Source organism: Heterodontus francisci, chromosome 1 (assembly GCF_036365525.1).
Source record: "Heterodontus francisci isolate sHetFra1 chromosome 1, sHetFra1.hap1, whole genome shotgun sequence".
Taxonomy (NCBI): domain Eukaryota; kingdom Metazoa; phylum Chordata; class Chondrichthyes; order Heterodontiformes; family Heterodontidae; genus Heterodontus; species Heterodontus francisci.
The window spans coordinates 170,384,448-170,409,191 of record NC_090371.1 but is presented as its reverse complement, the minus strand read 5'-3'; the positions used below and the strand labels follow the sequence as shown (position 1 = coordinate 170,409,191).

Below are 24,744 nucleotides of genomic sequence, written 5' to 3'. Positions count from 1 at the left end.
AAATGATCAAGTCTGAGAGAACGAGCTTTGGGTCAGAGGGAATAATCCAAGTGGAAATGGCAGTGAATTGGAATAATCTTTTGTTGCTGCCTTTTTCACTGTGTATATACATGTTGATATCTGGCACTATTCCTCTGAATTGTTTGAATAGTAAAATATGAGATCAGTGTGTTGAAGTGTTAGTATGGTACTTTAACGAGCATTTATTGTTGCATCTTAATACCAAGCTCGTTCTACTGTGATGCAATTTTTAAACGATGAATGGCTCAGACTACATAATAAATGAGTAGCTGTAGGAGACAGAGTGATGACAGACAGCTGTTTTAGTGACTGGAAGCCAGTGTCCAGTGGCGTACCACAGGGATCTGTGCTGGGTCCCCTATTGTTTATCATTTATATAAACGACATAGATGACTATGTGGGGGGGTAGGATCAGTAAGTTCGCGGATGACGCAAAGATTGGCCGAGTGGCTAACAGTGAGGTTGAGTGTCTTAGGTTACAGGAAGATATAGACGGGATGGTCAAATGGGCAGAAAAGTGGCAGATGGAATTTAACCCTGAAAAGTGTGAGGTGGTACACTTTGGAGGGAGTAATGTGACACGGAAGTACTCAATGAATGGCCTGACACTGGGAAGTTCCAAGGAACAATGGGACCTTGGCGTGTTTGTCCGTAGATCTCTGAAGGCAGAAGGGCAGGTTATTAGGGTGGTGAAAAAGGCATATGGGACACTTGCCTTTATCAATCGAGGCATAGATTACAAAAGCAGAGAGGTCATGTTGGAGTTGTATAGAACTTTGGTAAGGCCACAGCTGGAGTACTGTGTGCAATTCTGGTCGCCACATTATAGAAAGGATATGATTGCACTGGAGGGGGTGCAGAGGCGATTCACCAGGATGTTGCCTGGGATGGAGCATTTAAGCTATGAAGAGAGGTTGGATAGGCTTGGGTTGTTTTCGCTGGAGCAGAGAAGACTGAAGGGTGACCTGATCGAGGTGTACAAGATTATGAGGGGCATGGACAGGGTGGATAGGGAGCAGCTGTTCCCCTTAGTTGAAGGGTCAGTTACGAGGGGACACAAGTTTAAGGTGAGGGGCAGGAGGTTTAAGGGGGATTTGAGGAAGAACATTTTTACCCAGAGGGTGGTGACGGTCTGGAATGCACTGCCTGGGAGCGTGGTAGAGGTGGGTTGCCTCACATCCTTTAAAAGGTACCTGGATGAGCACTTGGCACGTCATAACATTCAAGGCTATGGGCCAAGTGCTGGCAAATGGGATTAGGTAGACAGTTCAGGTGTCTTTAATGCATCGGTGCAGACTCGATGGGCCGAAGGGCCTCTTCTGCACTGTATTATTCTGTGATTCAAAGTCAGTTCCAGAGTAAAGAAGGAAACACCAACAACAACTTGTATTTGTAAAGCACCATTCAAGTAGTAAAATGTCCCAAAGCGTTTCACAATGGTGTTATCAAACTGAATTTGACACTGTGCCACTTATGGAGATATTCGGGCAGATGGCCAAAAGCTTGGTCAAAGAGGTATGTTTTAAGGAGTGTGTTAAAGGAGGAAAGAGAGGTAGAGAAGTTTTGGGGAGGAAATTCCAAAGCTTCAGGTCTTGCCAGCTGAAGACATGCCTGCCAATGGTGAAGGGATTAGAGATTGGGGATGTTCAAGAGGCCAGAATTAGAGGAGTGCCGATATCTGAGGGTTGTAGGTCAGGAGGAGATTACAGAGACACGCAGTCTTTTTCGGTGCATTTATGTGGCGCTGTTGACAACATATCAAAGCACTTCACAGCCAGTGAAGTGTTTTTGAAATGTAGTCTTTGCCACTTTACCCATTACAACAATCAATTTGCACACTGCAAGCTCCCATAAACAATGAAATAATTGACCAGATCATCTGTTTGGTGTTATTTGAGGGATTAACATTGACCAGAACATGGGGTGAATTCCCCTTCTCTTAAAATAATGCTAGAACAAAGAACAGTACAGCACAGGAACAGGCCATTCGGCCCTCCAAGCCTGCGCCGATCTTGATGCCTGCCTAAACTAATACCTTCTGCACTTCCGGGGCCCATATCCCTCTATTCCCTTCCTATTCATGTATTTGTCAAGGTGTCTCTTAAACGTCGCTATCGTACCTGCTTCCACCACCTCCCCCGGCAGCAAGTTCCAGGCACTCACCACCCTCTGTGTAAAAAAACTTGCCTCGCACATTCCCTCTAAACTTTGCCCCTCGCACCTTAAACCTATGTCCCCTAGTAACTGACTCTTCCACCCTGGGAAAAAACTTCTGACTATCCACTCTGTCCATGCTGCTCATAACTTTGTAAACCTCTATCATGTCGCCCCTCCACCTCCGTCGTTCCAGTGAAAACAATCCGAGTTTATCCAGCCTCTCCTCATAGCTAATGCCCTCCAGACCAGGCAACATCCTGGTAAACCTCCTCTGTACCCTCTCCAAAGCCTCCACGTCCTTCTGGTAGTGTGGCGACCAGAATTGCACGCAATATTCGAAGTGTGGCCTAACTAAGGTTCTGTACAGCTGCAACATGACTTGCCAATTTTTATACTCTATGCCCCGACCAATGAAGGCAAGCATGCCGTATGCCTTCTTGACTACCTTATCCACCTGCGTTGCCACATTCAGTGACCTGTGGACCTGTACGCCCAGATCTCTCTGCCTGTCAATACTCCTAAGGGTTCTGCCATTTACTGTATACCTCCCATCTGCATTAGACCTTCCAAAATGCATTACCTCACATTTGTCCGGATTAAACTCCATCTGCCATTTCTCCGCCCAAGTCTCCAACCGATCTATATCCTGCTGTATCCTCTGACAATCCTCATCATTATCTGCAACTCCACCATCCTTTGTGTCGTCCGCAAACTTACTAATCAGACCAGCTACATTTTCCTTCAAATCATTTATATATACTACAAACAGCAAAGGTCCCAGCACTGATCCCTGCGGAACACCACTAGTCACATCCCTCCATTCAGAAAAACACCCATCCACTGATACCCTCTGTCTCCTATGACCGAGCCAGTTCTGTATCCATCTTGCCAGCTCACCTCTGATCCCGTGTGACTTCACCATTTGTACCAGTCTGCCATGCGGGACCTTGTCAAAGGCTTTACTGAAGTCCATATAGATAACATCCACTGCCCTTACCTCATCAATCATCTTTGTCACTTCCTCAAAAAACTCAATCAAATTAGTAAGACACGACCTCCCCTTCACAAAACCATGATGTCTCTCGCTAATAAGTTTGTTTGTTTCCAAATGGGAGTAAATCCTGTCCCGAATAATCCTCTCTAATAGTTTCCCTACCACTGAGGTAAGGCTCACCTGCCTATAATTTCCTGGATTATCCAGTGCTGTGGCATATTTTGCATCCACTTGCAAAGGCTGCCAGGACCTTGTTTGAAAATCTCATCTGAAATCAGCACCTCCAACAATGTGGTACTCCCTCTGTGCTGCACTGAAGCTTCGTCCTGCATTATGCACTCAAGTCTCTGGAGTGGGACTTGAAGCCACAACCTTTTGACTCAGAGGCAAGCGTGCTGCCACTGAATTTGATGCTGATACTTCAAATTCTACAAATCTCCTATCATGCCTGGACTAGTGTGGCACTATGTTGAGGACAGCAGTTGATTTATGTGAAGCATAAATTATATATAAGTATTCTAATGTTTGAATAATAAAATATCTTTGTATTTTGTGAGGAGGACTCACCAGTTCTGCAGTGTTGGACATTAGGGTCATGTAACATGGTCACTGTGTGTTTGAGATGAAAACATGCTCCACTGATGGTTCAGTAAAAGAAGCTGAGAAAAGAGAAGATTGTGAAGGAAGTCAATTAGTAAAACAGATGTGCAGTCGGCAGGAGGTAACATGAGAGATAAAGTACTGAGAGGGAGAAACAGATTTGAAGACTTATTTTGCCCCTTTTCTAACCTCTTCACAATTGAGCTTTTTAAATTTCAAATCTAAAATCATGCTTCTGAGTGACTTCCAACTCCCCATAGCTTCAAGAGTGTCTTTTCTTACCTTGAGATTTGAGTAGGTTTTTGGAGTTTTTGTGAATGTTACTTGTAGCATAGATAAAAAAGAACCAGTGGATGTGGTGTATTTGGATTTTCAGAAGGCTTTTGATAAGGTCCCACACAGGATGTTAGTAAACAAAATTAGAGCACATGAGATTAGGAGTAATACATTGGTATGGATTGAGAATTGGTTCATAGCCAGAAAACAGAGAGTAGGAATAAATGGGTCATTTTCAAGATGGCAGGCTGTTACGAGTGGGGTACCACAAGGATCAATCCTGGGGCCACAGCTGTTCACAATCTATATAAATGATGTGGGGACCGAATGTAATATTTACAAATTTGCTGATGATACAACACTAGGTGTTAAAGGCCTGCTCAGGTCAGGAAAAAGAACCCGACCTACAGCGGACCGAGTCTGACCGAGCCCGACCATCCCTTTGCTTACCTTCGGACTCGGAACCTCCAGGAAGCTGCAGTGCATGCGTGATGACGTTGTAGTGACATCACTTGCTCAATGCGCAGACTCAGTTTCGTCTTGAACTCCCAGCTCAGGTAAGAATTTTAACTTCAATACTTACCAGCAGAGCACTTACCGTGTGTGTCCGTCCCTGCCCCACCCGGCCCGACCTGGACTCGGCCCGGCCCGACCCAACCCGAGCCCGAAAGTCAGATCCAGAAAAGGGGCCCGACCTGACCCAAACCCGACACTTGCCGGGTTCGGGTCGGGTAGCAGGCCTTTACTAGGTGGGAATGTAAGTTGTAAGGAAGATGCAAGGAGACTTGGATAGGCTAAGTGAATGGGCAAGAACATGGCAGATGGAATGTAATGTGAATAAGTGTGAAGTTATCCACTTTGGTAGGAAAAAACAGAAAGACAGAGTATTTCTTAAATGGTGAGAGTTTGGGAAGTGTTGCTTTCCAAAGGGACCTGGGTGTCCTTGTTCATGAGTCACTAAAAGCTAGCATGCAGGTACAGCAAGCAATTAGGAAGGTAAATAGTATGTTGGCCTTCGTCACAAAGGGTTTTGAATATAGGAGTAAAGAAGTCTTGCTGCAATTGTATAAAGCCTTGGTGAGATCGTACCTGAAGTATTGTGTACAGTTTTGGTCTCCTTATCTCAGGAAGGAAATACTTGCCTTGGAGGGAGTGCAACAGAGGTTCACCAGTCTAATCCCTGGGATGGTGGGATTGTCTTATGAGGAGAGATTGAGGAAACTGGGCCTGTATTCTCTAGAGTTTCGAAGAATGAGAGGTGATCGCATTGAAACTTACAAAATTCTTACAGGGCATTACAGGGTCCATGCAGATAGGATGTTTCCCCTGGTTGGTGAGCCTGGAACCAGAGGACATAGTCTCAGAATAAGGGGTAGGCTGTTTAAGACTGAGATGAGGAGGAATTACTTCACTCAGAGGCTGGTGAACCTTTGGAATTCTCTACCCCAGAGGGCTGTGGAAGCTCAATCATTGAGCATGTTCAAGACAGAAATCGATAGATATCTGGATACTAACAACATCAAGGAATATGGGGATAGCATGGGAAAGTGGCTTTGAGGTAGATGGTCAGCCAAATTCTAATTGAATGGCAGAGCAGGTCGACGGGCTGAATGGCTTAGGAGGAATTGTTTACCATGGTCACAGTCACATAAAATGTCAATGGTGGCTTTTGTAAAAGTCATTTTTGTACTTTGGCAGGGGCAAAGCCTTCTGAAAATCCAAATACACCACATCCACTGAAGGATTCGAAAGTCGAGTTCTGGTAAAGTTGGGCATTGATTTGGAGGCGACAGTAAGCTCAAGGATTTTGAAGAGGAGAAGGACGTTGGAGATGGGGTGGTTGTTTACAAGGACATATGAGTCAAATGTTTTTTTGAGGAGGGGGTGATGACAGCAGGGGGACACCACCCGACGAGAGAGAACTGTTGACAAGTTCAGCTAACATGGGGACCAGGAGGGGAAGTTGGGTGATCAGTTTTGTGGGAATAGCATCTAGGATGCCAGAAGTAGATCTCATGGACCAGATGAGCTTGGAGAGAGCATTAAGGGAGATAGGAGAGAAATTAGAGAGAGATCAGAGTTCAAGGCTAGGGCAGGGATGGAACCTTGGATGACGTTCAGCCTGGTGGGCTCGGGGAATAGAGGAATGCGGCAGAGGCAGATGATTGGATGATCTCAATCTTAATGACAAAGAAATCCATAAGCTCATCACACTTATAGGAGGTGCAAATGAAGGAGGCAGGAGAGAGGGGTTTAAGCAGACGGTTTGCAGTAGAGAAAAGAAATCAGGGTTATCTTTGCATTTTGGGATCATCTGGAATGCTGAACAGCTTTGGCAGAGGAGAGTACGACACAATAGTGCTTTATGTGGTTCAGCCAGCTCTGATGATGAATTGCTGAACCAGTTGTCTGCCATATATGTTTAAGTCTGTGTCCTTTGGGCTTAAGGGAATGGGGATGAGGGCTGTACTGGGGTAAAGACCATGGTGAAAAGATTAATGGTTTGAACCAGACCTCATTTTAAGGTTTAAAATATGAAACAAATTCGTTAAGCAAACTATGAGCAAATAAATATTCTCAATAATATAATAGTTGTACAAAGTTATAGTCAACAGTCTTTTATCTAACTTGCTGAGTAGAAAAATGCCAATTTTAAGAAGTAAATGAATCTTTTGTAAATGATTGACCTCCAGGAATATGAACCTGTCTCTTGAGGTTTTCCAAATAGCTGCTCACATGAGGTTTGCAGCTGCCCTTATTCAAGCAGAATTGTTTGGTGTTACCAGGACATCCTAGAATTTGAATATCTGACCCGTCAAATTCAAAAGAGAACTATTAGTAAATTCCAAACTGAGTTAAAATCTGTGTGCTAGACTGCCTGTCAAACTACTAGGAAACTTCTACAAACCACGCAACTCCGTACGGGGCAGGACTGGGGGAAAATCCAGGTTCTGATACATTGTTAAACTCTTGGCACAATAATTAAGTTTTCAAGGGACAACCACAAACTTAAAGCTCGGCAAGAATACATAATTTTTGTCACAAAGGTAGAAAATTAACTGAAATAGAGCTGGATGAACAAAAATGGGACTTTTTATTCCCCTGTCTAGTCATTATGTAAATAATATTCAGATGTCTCGTTGATCTGTTAGATTGTCTGTAGTAGTGGAACATATACTGTGTCCAATACATATCTAGCTCTGGGAAAAAGTGATATTGCACACTCCAGAGGCTGACAGCAAAAGGAGAACTCCCATTGACACAGGACCTCAAAAAACCCCCCCACACTTGCCTGAAATCTCGTAGCCCCTACTGGAACACACTCCACACCCTACAAACCGACGACGGCCCCACCTCTCGATGGCGCACCTCTTGGTTGACTACTGACATCACAAACCACAACCTGGTAACTGACCTGAGTGGCGAAGTCCCAGGTTTCAACCTCCCACAGACAATCTAGACAACCCTCAATTGCTTGAGGACGGGCCATAGAAGATGTGGCCACTTGCTCCACAAGTGAAACATGGGGACCAGCTCAAATTGTGACTCTGGCTTTCCAAGTCAAACCATCGCCCGCATATTGAACTCTTGCCCCGAGAGATCCAATCCTGGTGGCATCACAACCATTCACACTATCAACTGAAACTGTTGAATGGATTGTTAAGCTCGACATCGAGCTATAACTGCTTCCCCAACCATACAAATATATAGTGGCTGCAATTAGAATTCCATTTCAACAGTTATTCTTGCAGCTTTAACAACTTATAGGAAACCACGAGTATCCAGTTGTGGCCATGTCCATATACAGTGAATGTTCGATATACATTATTCTCTGTATACTTTGTAAAATCTGACCAGAAATTCTGTCTGGAAAAGCAGGCGAGAGCATCAGTGACTTGCAAAGGAATTTCCAGCCACTACATCTTAGTCCTCAAGAGAAGTAGTTAAGATTCTGTGGCATTCCCCAAAGAAATCCGTATATAGACGAACAACCCAATGCAACATTTCTCAACAAAAGAAAGATGTGATATGAGAGCAAATGTTCATAACATCAGTAAGTGCATTTGGTCCAGAATTGAAAACAGACAATGGTTACCACCCAGATGAATATCTGTGATTAGATTGTGCAGGTATAAGGGAAATGATCATATGTTAGTAATATAAAAGGACATTTAAAACTCTCACCATGCTAATAGCACAGGATTAGAGCCACTTCAAAGTGTATTACACTGGAATAGATGGGCAGATATTGTGCAGCACCAGCAAGGTCAAACAGGACTGAGAACAAATCTTTTTTTAATCAAAAGATAGAAAAGGTATGTTGAAGGGTTCAAGTGATTAAAGCAGCTTCTTTTCTCATGTTGGTGCTGGCATGTGTATTTTAGTCTTTGGATATTTTGATTGCATGTTAAGTGTATTGTATCCAAATGGTGAAGGAGGAGGTCTGAAAGGGTAGAATAAAGTGGAAAATACTGAAGAATGGACTCTGGTTGTAATCCTACAAAAGAAGTTAGAATTGTTGGACAAGCAATGTACCTGCGCAATTAAGAAAATGTTACTGAGGAAAAAGTTCCCAAATATTTCTACTTAAAATGGTCTTTGATTTTTCATGTCTGTTCCCTGCAAGGAATTGGGCCAATTCACTGAGATAGACGAGCAATTCATTAAGAATCTCTATATGGAGATGCATTGATGAAGAATTCTGAAAGTGTTGTTGCAATTGTCTGAAGTTGTGGAGCATTTTAATGTCACTTTCCAGTCGGGTCTTTGTAGAAACAGATATTTTTCTGCTTCTGGGTTTGTCCTTAAACTTAAGCAAAAACAAGCGATTATAATGCAGATATTATCAACATGTTCGGTATGTGGAGTATTTGTTGAGGTTATTTAAACTCAAAATATTACCCATATCAATTGTGGCGGCATCATGTTGTATCTGTTTAATACATATCAACCTTGTTTTATATCTCAACATTGTCTCCTGTATGCTATTATGTTAAGTTTTGTATTATGGTAGCTTGTTTTCACTGAAGTTTAAGGGAACGCACAGAGAATGAGCAGCAACTTACTTCTATAAAGAGTGGAAAGTGAAATTAAAATGCAGCTCAACTTCTTACAACATGGCTGCAATCACACTCTCCAAATTCCTCATCAGTATATGACAATCTGGAGATGAAGCTGGTTAGTGTTTGTGTTTGATTCAGCAGGTCTTATTGGAGACATTTCCTATTTTGTTCTTTTTGCTTCCTCTGAGCTGAGCAACTTCCACAAATGAGAAAGAGGTCAGTAATCTGTGTCCATACCCCTGACAGTATAGCTCCATACTGGATACAAGAATGCCATGTGTTGATTGATTCTTGCATTTTCCCTTCCTCTCTCATAATTCAGCTGAAATTGGAAATACATGGGATTAGTAGGTCGGAAGCTTATAACTGACCACTGGAGGCTACAGTGTTGGCACACTAGTGCACAGTCTGACTCAGAGGTTTCCATCCACAGTGCAATGTAACAGTGATTTTGCACAGTGGATTCTGATTTGGTCCAGTACCCTTAGCCCAAGAATCTCTCTCAACATGGAGCTGGCATGATTCCCACACATACCCATCTCTTCATATCTGAGTTTTCTTTGAACTTGTGACATTTTGTCTCCAAATGCTAAGTAATAAAGACCAACAGAGAAATTATTAGGCAAGTGATAAATATCGTACAAGACCAGTCTTTTGAAATACAGGAGGGCCTTGTATTGTTTCAAATATCATTCTGATATTCATCTGCAAACCTTGTTATCTATTTATAGAGGAATCCAGAACAGCACAGATACTGGCCTTTTAAGTGGGTTTCTTTTTTCAGGTGAATAATCCAGGAATTATTACCAAGTAATTAAACCTACATCATTTTGTAAATGTAGCCTTGGTGCGATATTAAATATTTCTTATGCTATCAAGATGAACTTCACTGTGGTGCATTCTCCAAGCCGTTAGTGTTTGGTGAAGATCAGCTGTCAATCACTGGAATGGTGCGATGCATGCATTTGTTTCACCAACACTTATCTTTCTTTCTTAAAAAGGCTGACTCATACTTAAACTATTCATAGTTCAATGAATGTCGGCAGCTCTCCATTACCTTGTTCAAACAATCATTCTTCAAGGGCATCTCAATTGACCACAATCCTTTCCTTACGCTCATACACAGGCCCTTCTAGGAGTATCCGTAAATGGTAATCAGGAACAAGTTAAAGAAATAAACTTCATTTCTATAACGGTTCTCACGACCTCAGGACATTCCAAAGCAATTCACAACCAATGAAGTATTTTTGAAATTTAGTCACCAATTTGCACAGAGTTAGGATCAAACAGAAATGTGATGATGACCAGATAATATGTTTTAGTGAGGTTCGTTGATTGATAAATATTGGCCAGAAGAATTCCCCTATTCTGCTTTGAATAGCATTGTGAGATGTTTTACATCCAACTGAGAGAGCAGACGGGGCTTCAGTTTAACATCTCATTGAAAGATGGCACCTCTGACAGTGCAGCACTCCCTCTTCTTTGGCCTCCTTGTCTCGAGAGACAATGGGTAAGTGCCTAGAGGTGGTCAGTGGTTTGTGAAGAAGCACCTGGAGTGGCTAAAAAGGCCAATTCTAGAGTGACAGACTCTTCCACAGGCGCTGCAGTTAAAATTGGTTGTCGGGGCTGTTACACAGTTGGCTCTCTCCTTGCGTTTCTGTCCTTTTTCCTGCCAACAGCTAAGTCTCTTCGACTCGCCACTCTTTAGCCCCGCCTTTATGGCTGCCCACCAGCTCTGGCGATCACTGGCAACTAACTCCCACGACTTGTGATCAATGTCACAGGACTTCATGTCGTGTTTGCAGATGTCTTTAAAGCGGAGACATGGACGGCCGGTGGGTCTGATACCAGTGACGAGCTCGCTGTACAATGTGTCCTTGGGGATCCTGCCATTTTCCATGCGGCTCACATGACCAAGCCATTTCAAGCACCGCTGACTCAGTAGGGTGTATATGCTGAGGATGTTGGCTGCCTCGAGGACTTCTGTGTTGGAGATGCGGTCCTGCCACCTGATGCCAAGGATTCTCCGGAGGCAGCGAAGATGGAATGAATTGAGACATCGCTGTTGGCTGACGTACATTGTCCAGGCCTCGCTGCTGTAGAGCAAGGTACTGAGGACACAGGCTTGATACACTCGGACTTTTGTGTTCCGTGTCAGTGCGCCATTTTCACACACTCTCTTGGCCAGTCTGGACATAGCAGTGGAAGCCTTTCCCACGCGCTTGTTAATTTCTGCATCGAGAGACTGGTTACTGGTGATAGTTGAGCCTAGGTAGGTGAACTCTTGAACCACTTCCAGAGCGTGGTCGCCAATATTGATGGATGGTGCATTTCTGACGTCCTGTCCCATGATGTTCGTTTTCTTGAGGCTGATGGTTGGGCCAAATTCGTTGCAGGCAGCCGCAATCCTGTCGATGAGTCTCTGCAGACTTTTCTGTGTGGGATGTTAATGCAGCATCGTCAACAAAGAGGAGTTCCCTAATGAAGACCTTCCGTACTTTGGTCTTCGCTCTAAGATGGGCAAGGTTGAACAACCTGCCATCTGATCTTGTGTGGAGGAAAATTCTTTCTTAAGACTTGTGAGAGCAGCAGGGAGAAGAAGATCCCAAACAGTGTAGGTGCGAGAACACAGCCCTGTTTCACACTACTCAGGATAGGAAAGGGGTTTGATGAGCCACCGCTATGCTGAATTGTGCCTTTCATATTGTTATGGAATGTGGTGATGATACTTAGTAGCTTTGGTGGACATCTGATCTTTGCTAGTAGTCTGAAGAGACCACGTCTGCTGACGAGGTCAAAGGCTTCGGTGAGATCACTAAAAGCAACATAGAGGGGCATCTGTTGTTCTTGGCATTTCTCCTGTAGCTGGAGAAGGGAGAACAGCATGTCAATGGTGGATCTCTCTGCTCAGAAGCCACACTGTACCTCAGGGTAGACATGCTCAGCCAGCTTCTGGAGTCTGTTTAAAATGATTCGAGTGAAGACTTCCCCCACTATGCTGAGCAGGGAAATTCCACAGTAGTTGTTGCAGTCACCGTGTTCACCCTTGTTCTTATAGAGGGTGATGATATTGGCTTCGTGCATGTCCTGTGGTACTGCTCCCTCATCCCAGCACAGGCAAAGCAGTTCATGGACTGCTGAAAGTATAGCAGGCTTGGCACTCTTGACTATTTCAGGGGTAATGCCGTCCTTCCCAGGGGCTTTTCCACTGGCTAGAGAATCAATGGCATCACTGAATTCCAATTTTGTTGGCTGTTCGTCCAGCTCATCCATGTCTGGCACAGACTGGGCTGCATTGAGGGTGGTCTCAGTGACAACATTTTCCCTGGAGTACAGTTCTAGGTAGTACTCCACCCAGCGGTCCATTTGCTTGCCTTGGTCAGTGATCGTGTCCCCTGATCATGGCCCAAAAGCTCTCTTAATGCCATCATACATTCTTCTGATGTTTCCGGTGTCGGAGGCCAGCTGAATACGACTGCATAGGTGTTGCCAGTAGTCATTTGCACAGCGCCTGGCTGTTCTTTGTGCAGCGCTTCTGGCTGCTTTAAGTGCTACGGATGTTAACTCGCTGGGGGCTTTCTTGTAGTTCAACAGTGCAATGCGCTTAGCGGCTATGACAGGTTCCAGCTCTTCAAAGTGAGATTGAAACCAGTCTGCATTCTGCTTCTCACGTTTGCCGTAGGTGGCCATTGCTCAGTCATAGATGACACCTCTGATGTGGGCCCACTTGGTCTCTACATCCCCTGTAGGAGTGTTTTGAAGGGCTTTTTCAAGTGAATTTAGAAACTTATGTAACATGTATGGAGAAGAAATTCCGTTCGTGTTGATGCGCGGGCGGTCCTTCTGCTTGGAGTGATGTAGCTTCTTTGGTTTGAGTGTAACTTTGCTGCACACCAGGGAGTGGTCGGTGTCCCTAGTGCAGCACTAAGTGTCAGCATTGGCTATGTGCTCATATCACTGGAGACAGTGTTTGAACCCACAACCTTCTAACTCTGAGATGGGAGTGCTATCATTGACACTTAAGATCATTTGAGCTGAGCCATTTGAAGATCTGAGAATGGATATGGGAGATTTTGAGAATGGGCAGTAGTTGGATGGATGTAGCATTCAAGGGCAAGTGGTGGGAAAATGATAGTTTTAAAAGGAGGAAAGAGAGCCATTGACTATGTCAGTGAGCATTGGACCAAAGAGAAGTGGTTTTGTGCTGAAAAATTCATCATGAGGGGATTTAGAGTGCAAGAGCTGAGTCTCATTGAAGCAATAAGCTGAGTGATAACCGGGTGGGATGTGGGTGAAGCTATAAAATGATTTAGCATTCTATAATAAATTTAAGTTCTTAGTACCATAGCCCAGAATGGTTGACACTGAAGATAATCCAAACTGTGCTGTTGACTCTCCTGAAAACAATTGAATACACATGAAACATTGCAGGGTTTCAATGGTGAAGCTGGAGTAATTTGTGATAAGTAGAGTTTGTAATATTTTATATATTTTATCAGAATTACAAAGTATGTACAGCACTGAAACAGGCCATTCAGTCAAACAGGCTGGTGTCAGTACTCTTCAGGAGCCTCCTCCCACCCTTCTTCATCTAACCCCATCAACATATCCTCCTATTCTTTTCTCCCTCATGTGCTTATCTAGCTTCCCCTTAAATGTATCTATGCTATTTGCCTCGTCTGCTGCTTGTGGTAACAAGTTCCACATTCCAACCACACTCTTTGTAAAGATTATGATTATAAATATAGTCCCTAGTTCTGGCACCTCCTACATGGAAACATCTCCTCTACATCTAGAGGAGTTTTGATAGAGCAGGTAGGAATAAACTGTTTCCTCTGGCAAGTCGCCAAAGGTCATAGATTTCAAATAATTGGCAAAAGATTTAAAGGGAAAATGAGATCATTTTGTACAGTAGGTTATGATGATCTGGATTTGTCAATCAGAGTTATGGGACCTGGTTTTTAGGTCCTGTCGGGGGTTGAAACGGAGCTGGGCGGATGCTGAGAATAGCAGCGCCGGCCAGTGTCCTGGTTTCCCATTGCGTTCCCGCCACTGGTGAGTTTCATCAGGGCAGGGGTGGCCAGCCCCCAAGAACCTGCCCGATTCACAAATAAGTCCAATTAAACTGGATAAAGAGCTCATCGAGAGCTCATAGAGGGCCAGTGTGAGATTTTGGTGAGAGCGAATGGGCTGCACACTGGCTAAGTGGCAAATCAGGTGCATGGAGGTGGCAGCACAGTGGGGAGCCAGTCATGGTCACCCCAAGAAAGTAGGTGGGCTCCATGAAAAGGAGAACAACTGAGAGGGGCACTCAGTCATTGGCATACAGGTGCCATCGGGTGTCTGTTCAAGGTCCACATCTCTCTGTAGGGCCATGTTATGGAGTGCACAGCAGACCACCACAATGCACGAGACAGGTGGTGCCCTGCAATACACTCCTCCAAGGGTCTCGTCCACCGTCGTAGTCTGCTGTGCACTCCATAACATGGCCCTCCAGAGAGGTGTGGACCTTGAAGAGGGTGAAGTCCTGAAAGACACAACTCATCATAGGAAGAGGAGGAGCAGGATGTAAAAGAGGAAAAGGAGGAGGAGGAGGAAGAAGATGCATAACACAGAGGTGCCCAGCCGCACAAGGAGGTGGTCAGGGCTGGCGCTGGACTCGAGGGTCTCGTCAGGGTGCCATCAACATCAGGGATCATCTGATCCAGGCACATTTCAGTTGAGCCCTTCTAGTTAGTTTTCTGAAGCAGCATGTGAATGGTCCTACTAGAGAAGGGGCTGCACTCGACCTCCTCTTAGGAAATGAGGATGGGCAGGTGGTTGATGTGTCAGTGGGGGAGCACTTTGGGACCAGTGACCTTGTGTGCAAGGGTCTAGTGAGCATAGTATTGGGTTCTCTGTCCAGATGGGCTATATCACGGGTGCGCACAGAGGTGCATATTCTGAGGGGAGCAGCAAAGTGAAAGGTACCAAGACAAGTTCCTCTCTGCAATGACAGTGCTCTGGAGGGCTTCTGTTCAATAGGCATGGGTCTCGTACACCCCGTCTTTCTTGACCCCTGTGCTGTGCAGCAGCAGCTCAGATGAAGGGAGGACCAGGATGTAGCTGGGCCCGCCCATGAAGCTGCAAGAGGAGAGTGGCAGCAGCGAGTCACACCAAGAAGGGCCTACCCACGCCGAAGTATACCGACTCGCCTCAGCTTCCTTCAAACGTCCGAGCAGCAGTGTCAACGAAGACTGAGGCTCTCCAGGGAGGTAGTCACCCACTTATGCGCCATGCTGTAGGATGAACTGTAACCCATGGGCTTCGGTGGACACCCAATGTCCGTGGCCCTGAAGATCACCATGGCACTGAACTTCTACACCTCTGGCTCTTTCCAACAATCCACCGGGGACATGTGTGGTGTCTCCAGGCAGCAGCTCACCTCTGCATCAAGGAGGTGACCAATTCCCTGTTCAAGAGGGATGGCGAATTTGCGCTACTGGACCGACCTAGACAATCGGGCCGAGAGAGCCATTGGGTTCAGGGCCATTGCTGGATTTCCCCAGGTGCAAGGTGTCATCAACTGCACGCATGTGACCATCAAGACATCGACAAACAACCTGCCACCTCCTTCAACAGGAGGGGCTTCCATTCAATCAATGTTTAACTGGTCTGTAAACATGGAAGGCATTTCCTGCAGGTGTGTGCCCACTTCCCAGGAAGCAGCCACAATACCTACATTCTTCGACAGTCCCAGGTGTCACAGCTTTTCAGACCCCCCATTCGCCTTCAGGGATAGATTCTTGGGGACAAGGGCTACCCATTGAAGACATGGCTGCTGACGCCAGTGAGAAACCCTCGCAATACAGCAGAGGTGAGATATAACACTTGCCATGGATCCACCCAAGTGACCATCGAGCAGCCATTGGGTTGCTGAAGCTGAGATTCCAGTGCCTAGAGCAATCCAGTGGAGCCCTGCAGTGTCTCGCATATTGTGGTAGTCTGCTGTGCTCTGCACAATCTAGCACTGCAGACTGGGGGATGCCTTGCATGAAGAGGACATGATTGATGGCCAGTCCTCATCCGATGAGGAGGATATGGTGCAGGCTAATGAGCAGGCACAACTGGATAATGATTCCTTTGCAGCAGAGACCAAGACCATTGAGAGGCATGCAAAGGAGGAAAGAGACAATCTCGTACATACCCGCTTCCTGCCACCATGATTGTCTGTCGAAGTGAACTCAATACAGCCTTGCCTCACTGTATTCCACCTGCAGCCTCTTTTCTATTTCCGTTCTGTGCTGTGTGCCCAGATTCACCACACCCTCTGGCACATCTAAGATGATAACCAAATGCAGCCTGTGCTACACTGGCAGCCCATTGAGGGAACAAGGTTGATGGCAGCATTTCCCAATTCAGGCCTGAAAGAATGAGCATTTGACAACAATGAATGTGAACTCTATGACAAAAGTGCAGAGAACAATATAAAGGGCAAATGTAATACACCCCTGAATCCCAAGTACGTCTAGGGGCTCTTTATAAGTTTACGAGTACTTTTATGAGGTATGACCCCTGCGCCAGCAGTTGGGGTGAAGGCAGGCTGCTAATCATAAGAACATAAGAACTAGGAGCAGGAGTAGACAGTTCAGCCCCTCGAGCCTGCTCCGCCATTCAATACGATCATGGCTGATCTCATCTCGGCCTCAACTCCACTTTCCTGCCCGTTCTCCATAACCCTTCAACCCATTTCTAATTAAAAATCTGTCCATCTCCTCCTTAAATTTACTCAATGGCCCGGCATCCACCGCACTCTGGGGTAGTAAATTCCACAGATTCATGACCCTTTGAGAGAAGTAATTTCTTCTCATCTCTGTTTTAAAGTTGCTACCCCTTATCCTAAAACTACGACCTCTTAAGCTTTTTTCCAATCCACTGGAACCTTTCCGGTATCCAGGGAATTTTGGAATATTATAACAAATGGATCCACTATCTCCACTACCACTTCCTTTAAGACCCTAGAATGTAGGCCATCAGGGTATCTGGAGACTTGTCTGCCTTCAACCCCAATAGTTTTCTCAGTACTTTTTCCCTAGTGATGATTGTTCTAAGTTCTTCCCTTTCTATAACCTCTGCATTTCCTGTTACTATTGGTGAGGTACTAGTGTCCTCCACTGTGTAAACTGAGGCAAAATACTGATTTAGTGTCTCTGCCATTTCTATGTTCCCTTCTATTAACTCCCCAGATTCATCCTCCAAAGGACCAACATTCACTTTAGCTACTGTCTTCCCTTTTATATACTTATAGAAGCTTTTGCTATCCGTTTTTATATTTTGCGCTAGTTTTCTTTCATAATTTACCTTTGTTGTTTCTATTACTTTTTTCGTAACCCTTTGTTGATCTTTAAAAGTTTCCCAATATTCCAGCCTGCCACTGGCCTTTGCAATATGGTATGCCTTAGTTTTTGTCTTTATGTTATCCTTAACTTCCTTGCTTCGCCATGGATGTTTTTCCCCCTCCTAGAATCTTTCTTCCTCTCTGGAATATATTTTAGTTGGGATAAATTGAATATCTCCTTAAACATCTGCCACTGCTCGTCAAATGTCCTACCTTGTAGTCTTCCTGCCCAGTCCACTAGGGCCAAATCTGTCCTCATGCCGATATAATTACCTTTGGTTAACTCCAGAATGCTCGTGTGGGATTCCAGCTGCTCGCCCTCAAACTGAATTTGAAATTCTAGCATGCTATGATCACTTTTCCCTAGAGGATCCTTAACAAAGAGGTCATTTATTAATCACACCTCATTACACAACACCAAATCTAATCAGGCCGCCCCTTTGCCTGAGATGACTTTGCGGCCATCTTCTGGACTCCTGAGGCCTGGAAGGCCCCGGCTGGCCGAGAGGTTGCTGCACAATTGTTGCGGCTGCTGGAGTTGGGCTCACTGGTGGAGGGGGGAGGGGGGGGCTGATGTGCTGCTGTCCACATTCAGAGCGCCCCAAGGTACGCCCCCAGATGTACAGTCCAGCCTCTCCTCCTCCCTTTCAAGGCTCCAGGTGCCTCGCCTTTCTCTCGCTTGGCCACTGCTGTGTTGTACTGGCATAGATAAACTCCCCCATCGTCCCCTCATGGCTGTGCGTTACCTCTGGTAGCACCACAAGCTGTTGTCTTACCTCTCTCTGCAACTCCTGTACGCCCTGTGCTGTCGACATCAGAGGCTCGTCATTAGCATGGGTCTGGCCACCCACAGTCCTCGGACTGTCAGTGGCCTCACCAGATACAGCCTCTGTCAGCTGCTCGGGCATGTGTACAGTGCTCTCACCAGCTTGTGATCCTGAATCTAAGCCTGAACACACATCCACTGAGGTGAACATAGCTGTGCTGGTGGAAGGTGCAGGGGAATGATGTAATGGCGCATCCTCTGACTGCGCCTCCCCTTCAGAGGTTGATGGTCGACCCCATCTCGCAGCGGCAACACTAACCTCCTGTGGACAACCACCTGCCCGAGGGAACACAAACATTTGTGGGTTAGGTTGTGCAGATCTCTTCATGCCAACCATGCTTGATGTGGATCTCCAGAAGTCTGGTGGAGGACACATGCACACAATCTTCACTCTCTTGTTCGGATACTCCTGTCTCACCGTCCACTATTGCGGCCGTCCTGGGCCCTCACTAGCTCCAGTGCCGCCTCCTCGGCCGACGATAGAGACCAAAGATCTGGATGCCTCAGCCAATCCTCGAGGTCTTCTGTTATTTCTCTCTGTAGAAAGAGGGACATAGTAAGACTTTTCAGGAACAGAAACAGGACACTTACGTTAGTGGCAGCCCTTCATCCCCTGATAGGGTCTCCTATATGGCTCCTCCCCACGTCTGCTCTCTGGGCATAACGGGGCTGAGCTGTGAAAGAAGACAGCCTGTCACCAAGAAACAGCCATACATCTGCCAGAATGTGGTGAAGCCTCACCCCCTTGCCAGTGCTTTTGTGGTCACTCCCCATGTGATGCTCCCTCCCACATTGCCACATGCAAGCCCCAAAGAGGAGAGGTATGGAGGACTCACCATGGCCAATCGAAGGTGGTCATTGACTCTGTTTGAGTACTGCACCCAGTTCCATGGGGTGACCCTATGGCTGCTGACCTCAGTAATTTTCATCCAGGCTTGCTTGGTCAGGAGAGGGGACTACTTCACGCTATCCCTTGGAAAGAGGACCTCCTGCCTTTCCTTTACAGCCTGGAGAATCTCCAGGGAGGCATTGCTAAACTGTGGGGCCACCTGTTGTCTTGCCTCTGACATGGTGCCGGGTTGTTCCTGCTCTGTCTGAATGGTTGCTAGTCCTTGAGCAAGGATGGTGGGTTCAGGTATTGCAACAGCACTTTAGTGGGATCCAGCAGCACTCCCGCTTCACAGTCTCACTGAAATGCAGCAATACAAGCACGTCTGGCAGCACTTTAGTTATGGTGCCAGCAACTGCGTTGGAGTTATGTAACACTGCAATCACTGCCACCAAGCTCGCTCACTTCGTGCAATTGGACGGACCCTCTGCCTCCATTATGGCAAGTGGCCACCTGCCACTTGATCGCACGGCCAGTCACACAGGTGACATGTGGCAACGGGAGCCACTTTTGGGTCTGTCACCAGGAACCGTGACGGGATGACAAAATTGAGTCCATCTTGTGCACAATTTAATGGAAGGTCACATATTGCATGGATATTTACTGTATTTACTGCATTTAGTGACTAATTGGCTACCACAAACTGAACTTTGTTATCCTTATAAGAATCTTTTTGTGTGGTATTGTATGTCCCATTATTTTAATCAGCGCTGTTGGGTTTTACATGATGCTGTGAATTGGAATTCCATCATTCTTGTTGATGAATTTTGTGCTTATCACAGTGAGCTATGTTAGTACCAGGAACAGAGCCCAATTGTACTTGGACAGTCGCTGTCAGCTTCCAGCACTGAATGGGATGCTGAGTGAAGAATTTTTAAAAAATCTCCCTTTACTCTACCTTAAGAACATTTCTTAATGTTGACTCACAAGTGCAATATTTCTGTTTCTCACACCAGCAAATTGTGTGAAATTGTAAATCTAGCATCAAATTTTATGCTGAAGATCCATACTGGGTATGAAGTGGTTAAAACTGCACAACCATTTTGCATAGAACCACGACAACCAGCAGAGAAAGGAGATTTCCATCTCATCTCTTTAGACTGGATTTAAACCCTGGTCCTCGAGGTCAGTCAAATGCCTTTATTTTGTCCTTCTCTGCTGGAAATTGTAAATTTTTTCTTATCTGTTCTTGGATGTACATCTGTACCTTGATTCCAGTTAGGGTCAGACGTGCAGTAATTTGCAATATTATTCCTTTGCTGCATGATATTCATTTTTGAAGTTTTCAGGTCAGCTTATGTCAGATCTATGAAAGTGCTTGGCTTCATTTGAGACGAGCTGTGTCATGGCTCGTCAGATCAGTAATAGTATAGCATCAGTCTGGTGTAAGGTACTTACAGTAATTATTGCTAGACATTTATTTAATTGTTCTCTGTTACAGTTCTGTTTTAATTTCTGAAGTCCCTCCGACTATTTTGTGAGGATTGAAGAAGGAATTTCTTTTGTGCCCTTCTCTCCAAAGCATTCCTGACCCCGTAAGCATAGTTAATTTGACTTAAGAGTTTTTAGCAAGTTATACAATTTTTAGGCAATTGAAGCTGGCTTTTTAGGAAACTTTAAATCTTCTAGGATTTGAAGCTTTTGTGTTTACTTAATTCTTCGGAAGACCAATGTTATCCAGCCCTCTTGAAAGGGGCAGTGTATGATGCAGTCTCAGATTTCTCAGTGGGACCTTTTCTCCCACTGATTTAAGGATTCCTTTGTTATTCAGCATTATATAGCAGGGGTACATTTCGTAGGATTAGGAGATCATTGTCTGGATTTCCACAGTGGGATATTGGTTGGTCTGTGGAGAGGGGCCAAAGGCCACAGGAGCTTTTAGGGAATCTGGTACCAGACTTTTTTCTGATTTTTGAGGAGTACCTCAACAACACAGCTTGTCTCATGTATGGAAATGATTCATTAATGGTTAAACTTATGCCCAATTTAGTATTTTTATCTGAATTCTGAGATCTTTAGTTCATCATTTCAAAGAGAAATTAGCAACATCTATCCTCAATATGTATATCCAGGTTTAATTTGTGTTCTTCTGTACCATTAATAATTGCTGAATTAATATTAACTTTTTTTTTAAACTTTGTTTTTGTGCATTTGACATCTATTAACCAGACAGGATCATTGATCTCTGAGCTTCTGGAATCAGTTTTGAAATCTGAATCTCTTAAATCGGTTTACTGATGACCATGCTTGATCAGCCCAGAACACACGGTGACAACTATTTGCAAGGGTTTTAATTAAATGGCTAGATAAGAAAGTTGCAAGTTGATCATGAGAAAAAAGATACCACATTGATTGTATTAATAATTTCAGAAAAAAACAGTTAAAATTCCTGGAAAAAATAGGCATTGCCTTCACAAAGGATTGATGTCAGCAATAATTTTTTGCTAAAAACGTAAAGAAAAGAGAGAATTTGTTCATCAAATTGCAGATGGGTCAGTACAGCTTTTTATAGCTAATTCTCCAGCACATTAGGCATTTACACAGAAATATTTTTGCACATTGTTAAACATGACATGTTGTGCGCATCTTTAAAAGCTGGAAAGGACATTGTGCTGAAAATTCAAAGGTAAAGTGGCTGTGTTCGTATAAGCCAATGATTGCAAAAAGAACAAACCTCTTTTTCAGCAGCTTTTAGTGAATCACTAATTCTGTGCAGGTGGTGCCTGGAATACTACAGGATCATGGCTTCCCTCATTACTGAGGGTCAAGGTTAAAAAGTGTGGTGGCACAGTTTAATTAGCAGAGCAACTTAAAGCCCTGCAGGAGGTCAACTTCAACCATGATTGAAAGGTCCTAAGCTTAAGATGTTTTCCTCTAATATAGTTTATTTTTTTTTCTTTTGTAGATTGAGGAAGGAGGGAAAGCAGACTTGCTAACAAGCAAACTGCAGGTGGGGGATGAAGTGGTCAATATCAATGATGTGGAGCTGAGCGGCTATAGACAAGAGGCCATCACACTGGTGAAAGGCTCCTACAAGACCCTGAAGTTGCTCATTCGCAGGTAGGAGATGCAGTCTAGTCATCTAAAGATGCTGTCTGAATCCAGTAAAAACAACTGAAGTAAAAAACATACTAGGGATGCTTGAAATCTGAAACAAAAACATACTGGATAAACTCTAAAGAGAGGAAAAATGTTGATGTTTCAGACTACTCCATCACCAAAACCCTGGAATATCAACAGTTTTTCTTTCTTTATGGATGCTACCTGACTTGCTGAGTGTTTTCAGCATTTTTATTTCTATTCCAGTAAAAATCCTTGCTGATTGAAATGGTTCGAATCTATCTGAGTGCATATCATCTGCTTCCTTATTTCAAAAACTCTTTTAAAAGTAAGATACAATTTACTTCTTTGAATCATCTGTACAACTTACAATCTCACAACATTCCTGAATCAGCAATGAAAATTTCTGCTTGTAGATTGACAAAGGACAATTGCTGTTTTAGGAATAGGATAGCTGGAAAGGAACTTTATCTCTGGCATCAGATTTTTCATTCTATTTATTGAAAGAAAGAACTTGGTAATGAATCGGACTTAGAGAGAAAGTGAAAGAGCAGTGGTAGAATGAGGCCAAGGGAAAAGCAACAGCAGGACAGGAACTGGACTTGAGTAGCATGTTCGGATTTTGGTGATGAACTGACAGTTTCAGATAGCAGTCTCCAACTCCTGTGGGACTTCCGTGCTCTGATGCCATTTTCAAATCCAGGTAGTATCCTGCAAACTGTAGGATGTTTAAAGTTGAAAGTGTCAGAACAGGGTGCCCACCTCCTACTGCATGAGGCCTGTACAGCAATAACTTGCATCTGTATAGCGCATTTATCTTCGTAAAATGTCCCAAGGCACTTCACAGGAGCATTATCAAGCAACATTAGACACATAAGGAGATATTGGGACAGGTATCCAAAAGCTGGTCAAAGGGGTAAGTTTTAAAGAATGGCTTAAAGGGGAGGAGAGAGGCTGAGAGGTGTGGGGAGGAATTCTGGAGATTAGAGCCCAGGCAGTTGGTGGTGCAATTGGAGAAGTAAAAAGATCTTGGAGGGTTGTAGGCCTGAAGGAGGTTACAAAGCTGGGAAGGGGTGAAGACAATGAAGGATTTGAAAACAAGGATGACAATTTTAAAATTGTGGCATTGCCAGACCGAGAGCCAGTGTAGGTCAATGAGCAAAGGGATGATGCATTACCAGGATTTGGTGTGTGTGTTAGCATATGGGCAGCAGAGTTTTGGATGAGCTCAAGTTTGTGGGGGGGGGTGAGGGGGGGTGGGGGGGGGTGGAAGGCGAGAGGCCAGCCAGGTGAGCACTGAGATCGGTAAGTCTAGAGGTAAGTAAGGCATGACTGAGGGTTTCAACAGCAGATGAGCTGAGGTGGAGACGTGCAAGGTTAAGGAGGTGGAAGTAGGTAGTCTTGGTGATGGAGAAGATGTGGGGAAGCTCATTTTGGAGTCAAAAAGGATACCAAGGTTGTGAAGAGTCTGGTTTAGCATCAGACAGTAGCCGGGGTGAGGGACGGAGTTGGTAGCTAGTGAATGAAGTTTGTGACAGTGACCAAAGCCAATAGCTTCGGTCTGCCCAATATTTAGTTGGAGGAACTTTGTGCTCATCCAGTACTGAATGTTGGACAAGCAGTGTGACAAATCAGATGCAATGGTATAGTTGAGAAAGGTGGTGGTGAGGAAGAACTGGGAGTCATCAGCATACATGTAGAATCTGGCATTGTGTCAGATGATGTCGCGAGGGACAGCATGTAGATGAGAAATAGGCGAGGGCATTCGATTGATATACAAGCAAACTCGCAGTTCAAATAACAAACACTCTTGAGCTTTTTGGTAGTAAAAGCATTTCTCAAACTCTTGCATTGTAAAAATACTATATCTATCTATATATATATATATATATATATTAGCATGTGCTCTGGTAGCCCTGTTGCAAGCTGTTTAGAAGCAGGATATAGCTGCAGATGTAGCCCAGCTACTTATGATGATTAGACTGTGCGTAATGACTGGTGATTAGTCAGTGAAGGAGCTCAGCAGTAGATGATTAAGAGATATTGATCTTTATGCATAGGGCCTGGGAATCATGGAGAAAACTTCCATAATCCTCACGTAGAGTCATAGAATCATTTATGGCTAGAAAGAGGCCGTTTGACTCATCGAATCCATGCTATCTCTCCACGGAGCAATCCAGTCAGTCCCACTCTCCCGCTCGATCCCCATGTCTATTTCTTTCAGGTGCCCATCCAATTTCCTTTTGAAGTCATTGATTGTCTCCGCTTCCATCACACTTGTGGGCAGCAGGTTCCAGGTCATTTTGACTCGCTGCCCAAATTCCTTGTCCCCTATTCCTTGTACCATCAGTTAATGGGAGCAGTTTTTTCTTGCCTAATTTATCTAAGCCTGTCATAATCTTGTACATTATCAAATCTCTCCTCAATCTCCTTTCCTCTAAGGAGTACAACCCCAGCTGTTCCAACCTAATCTTGTAACTG

At 44.6% G+C, this 24,744-nt stretch overlaps 1 protein-coding gene across 1 annotated transcript in view; it reads left to right on the top strand.

Annotated features, from left to right (window-relative positions):
* Positions 1-24,744, top strand: part of shroom3 (shroom family member 3) — a 480,123-nt gene that overhangs the window by 247,971 nt on the left and 207,408 nt on the right. Inside the window, exon 2 of the mRNA XM_068038322.1 lies at positions 22,109-22,263. Within this exon, the coding sequence (XP_067894423.1) occupies positions 22,109-22,263 (155 nt within the window). The remainder of the gene's footprint in view (positions 1-22,108; positions 22,264-24,744) is intronic.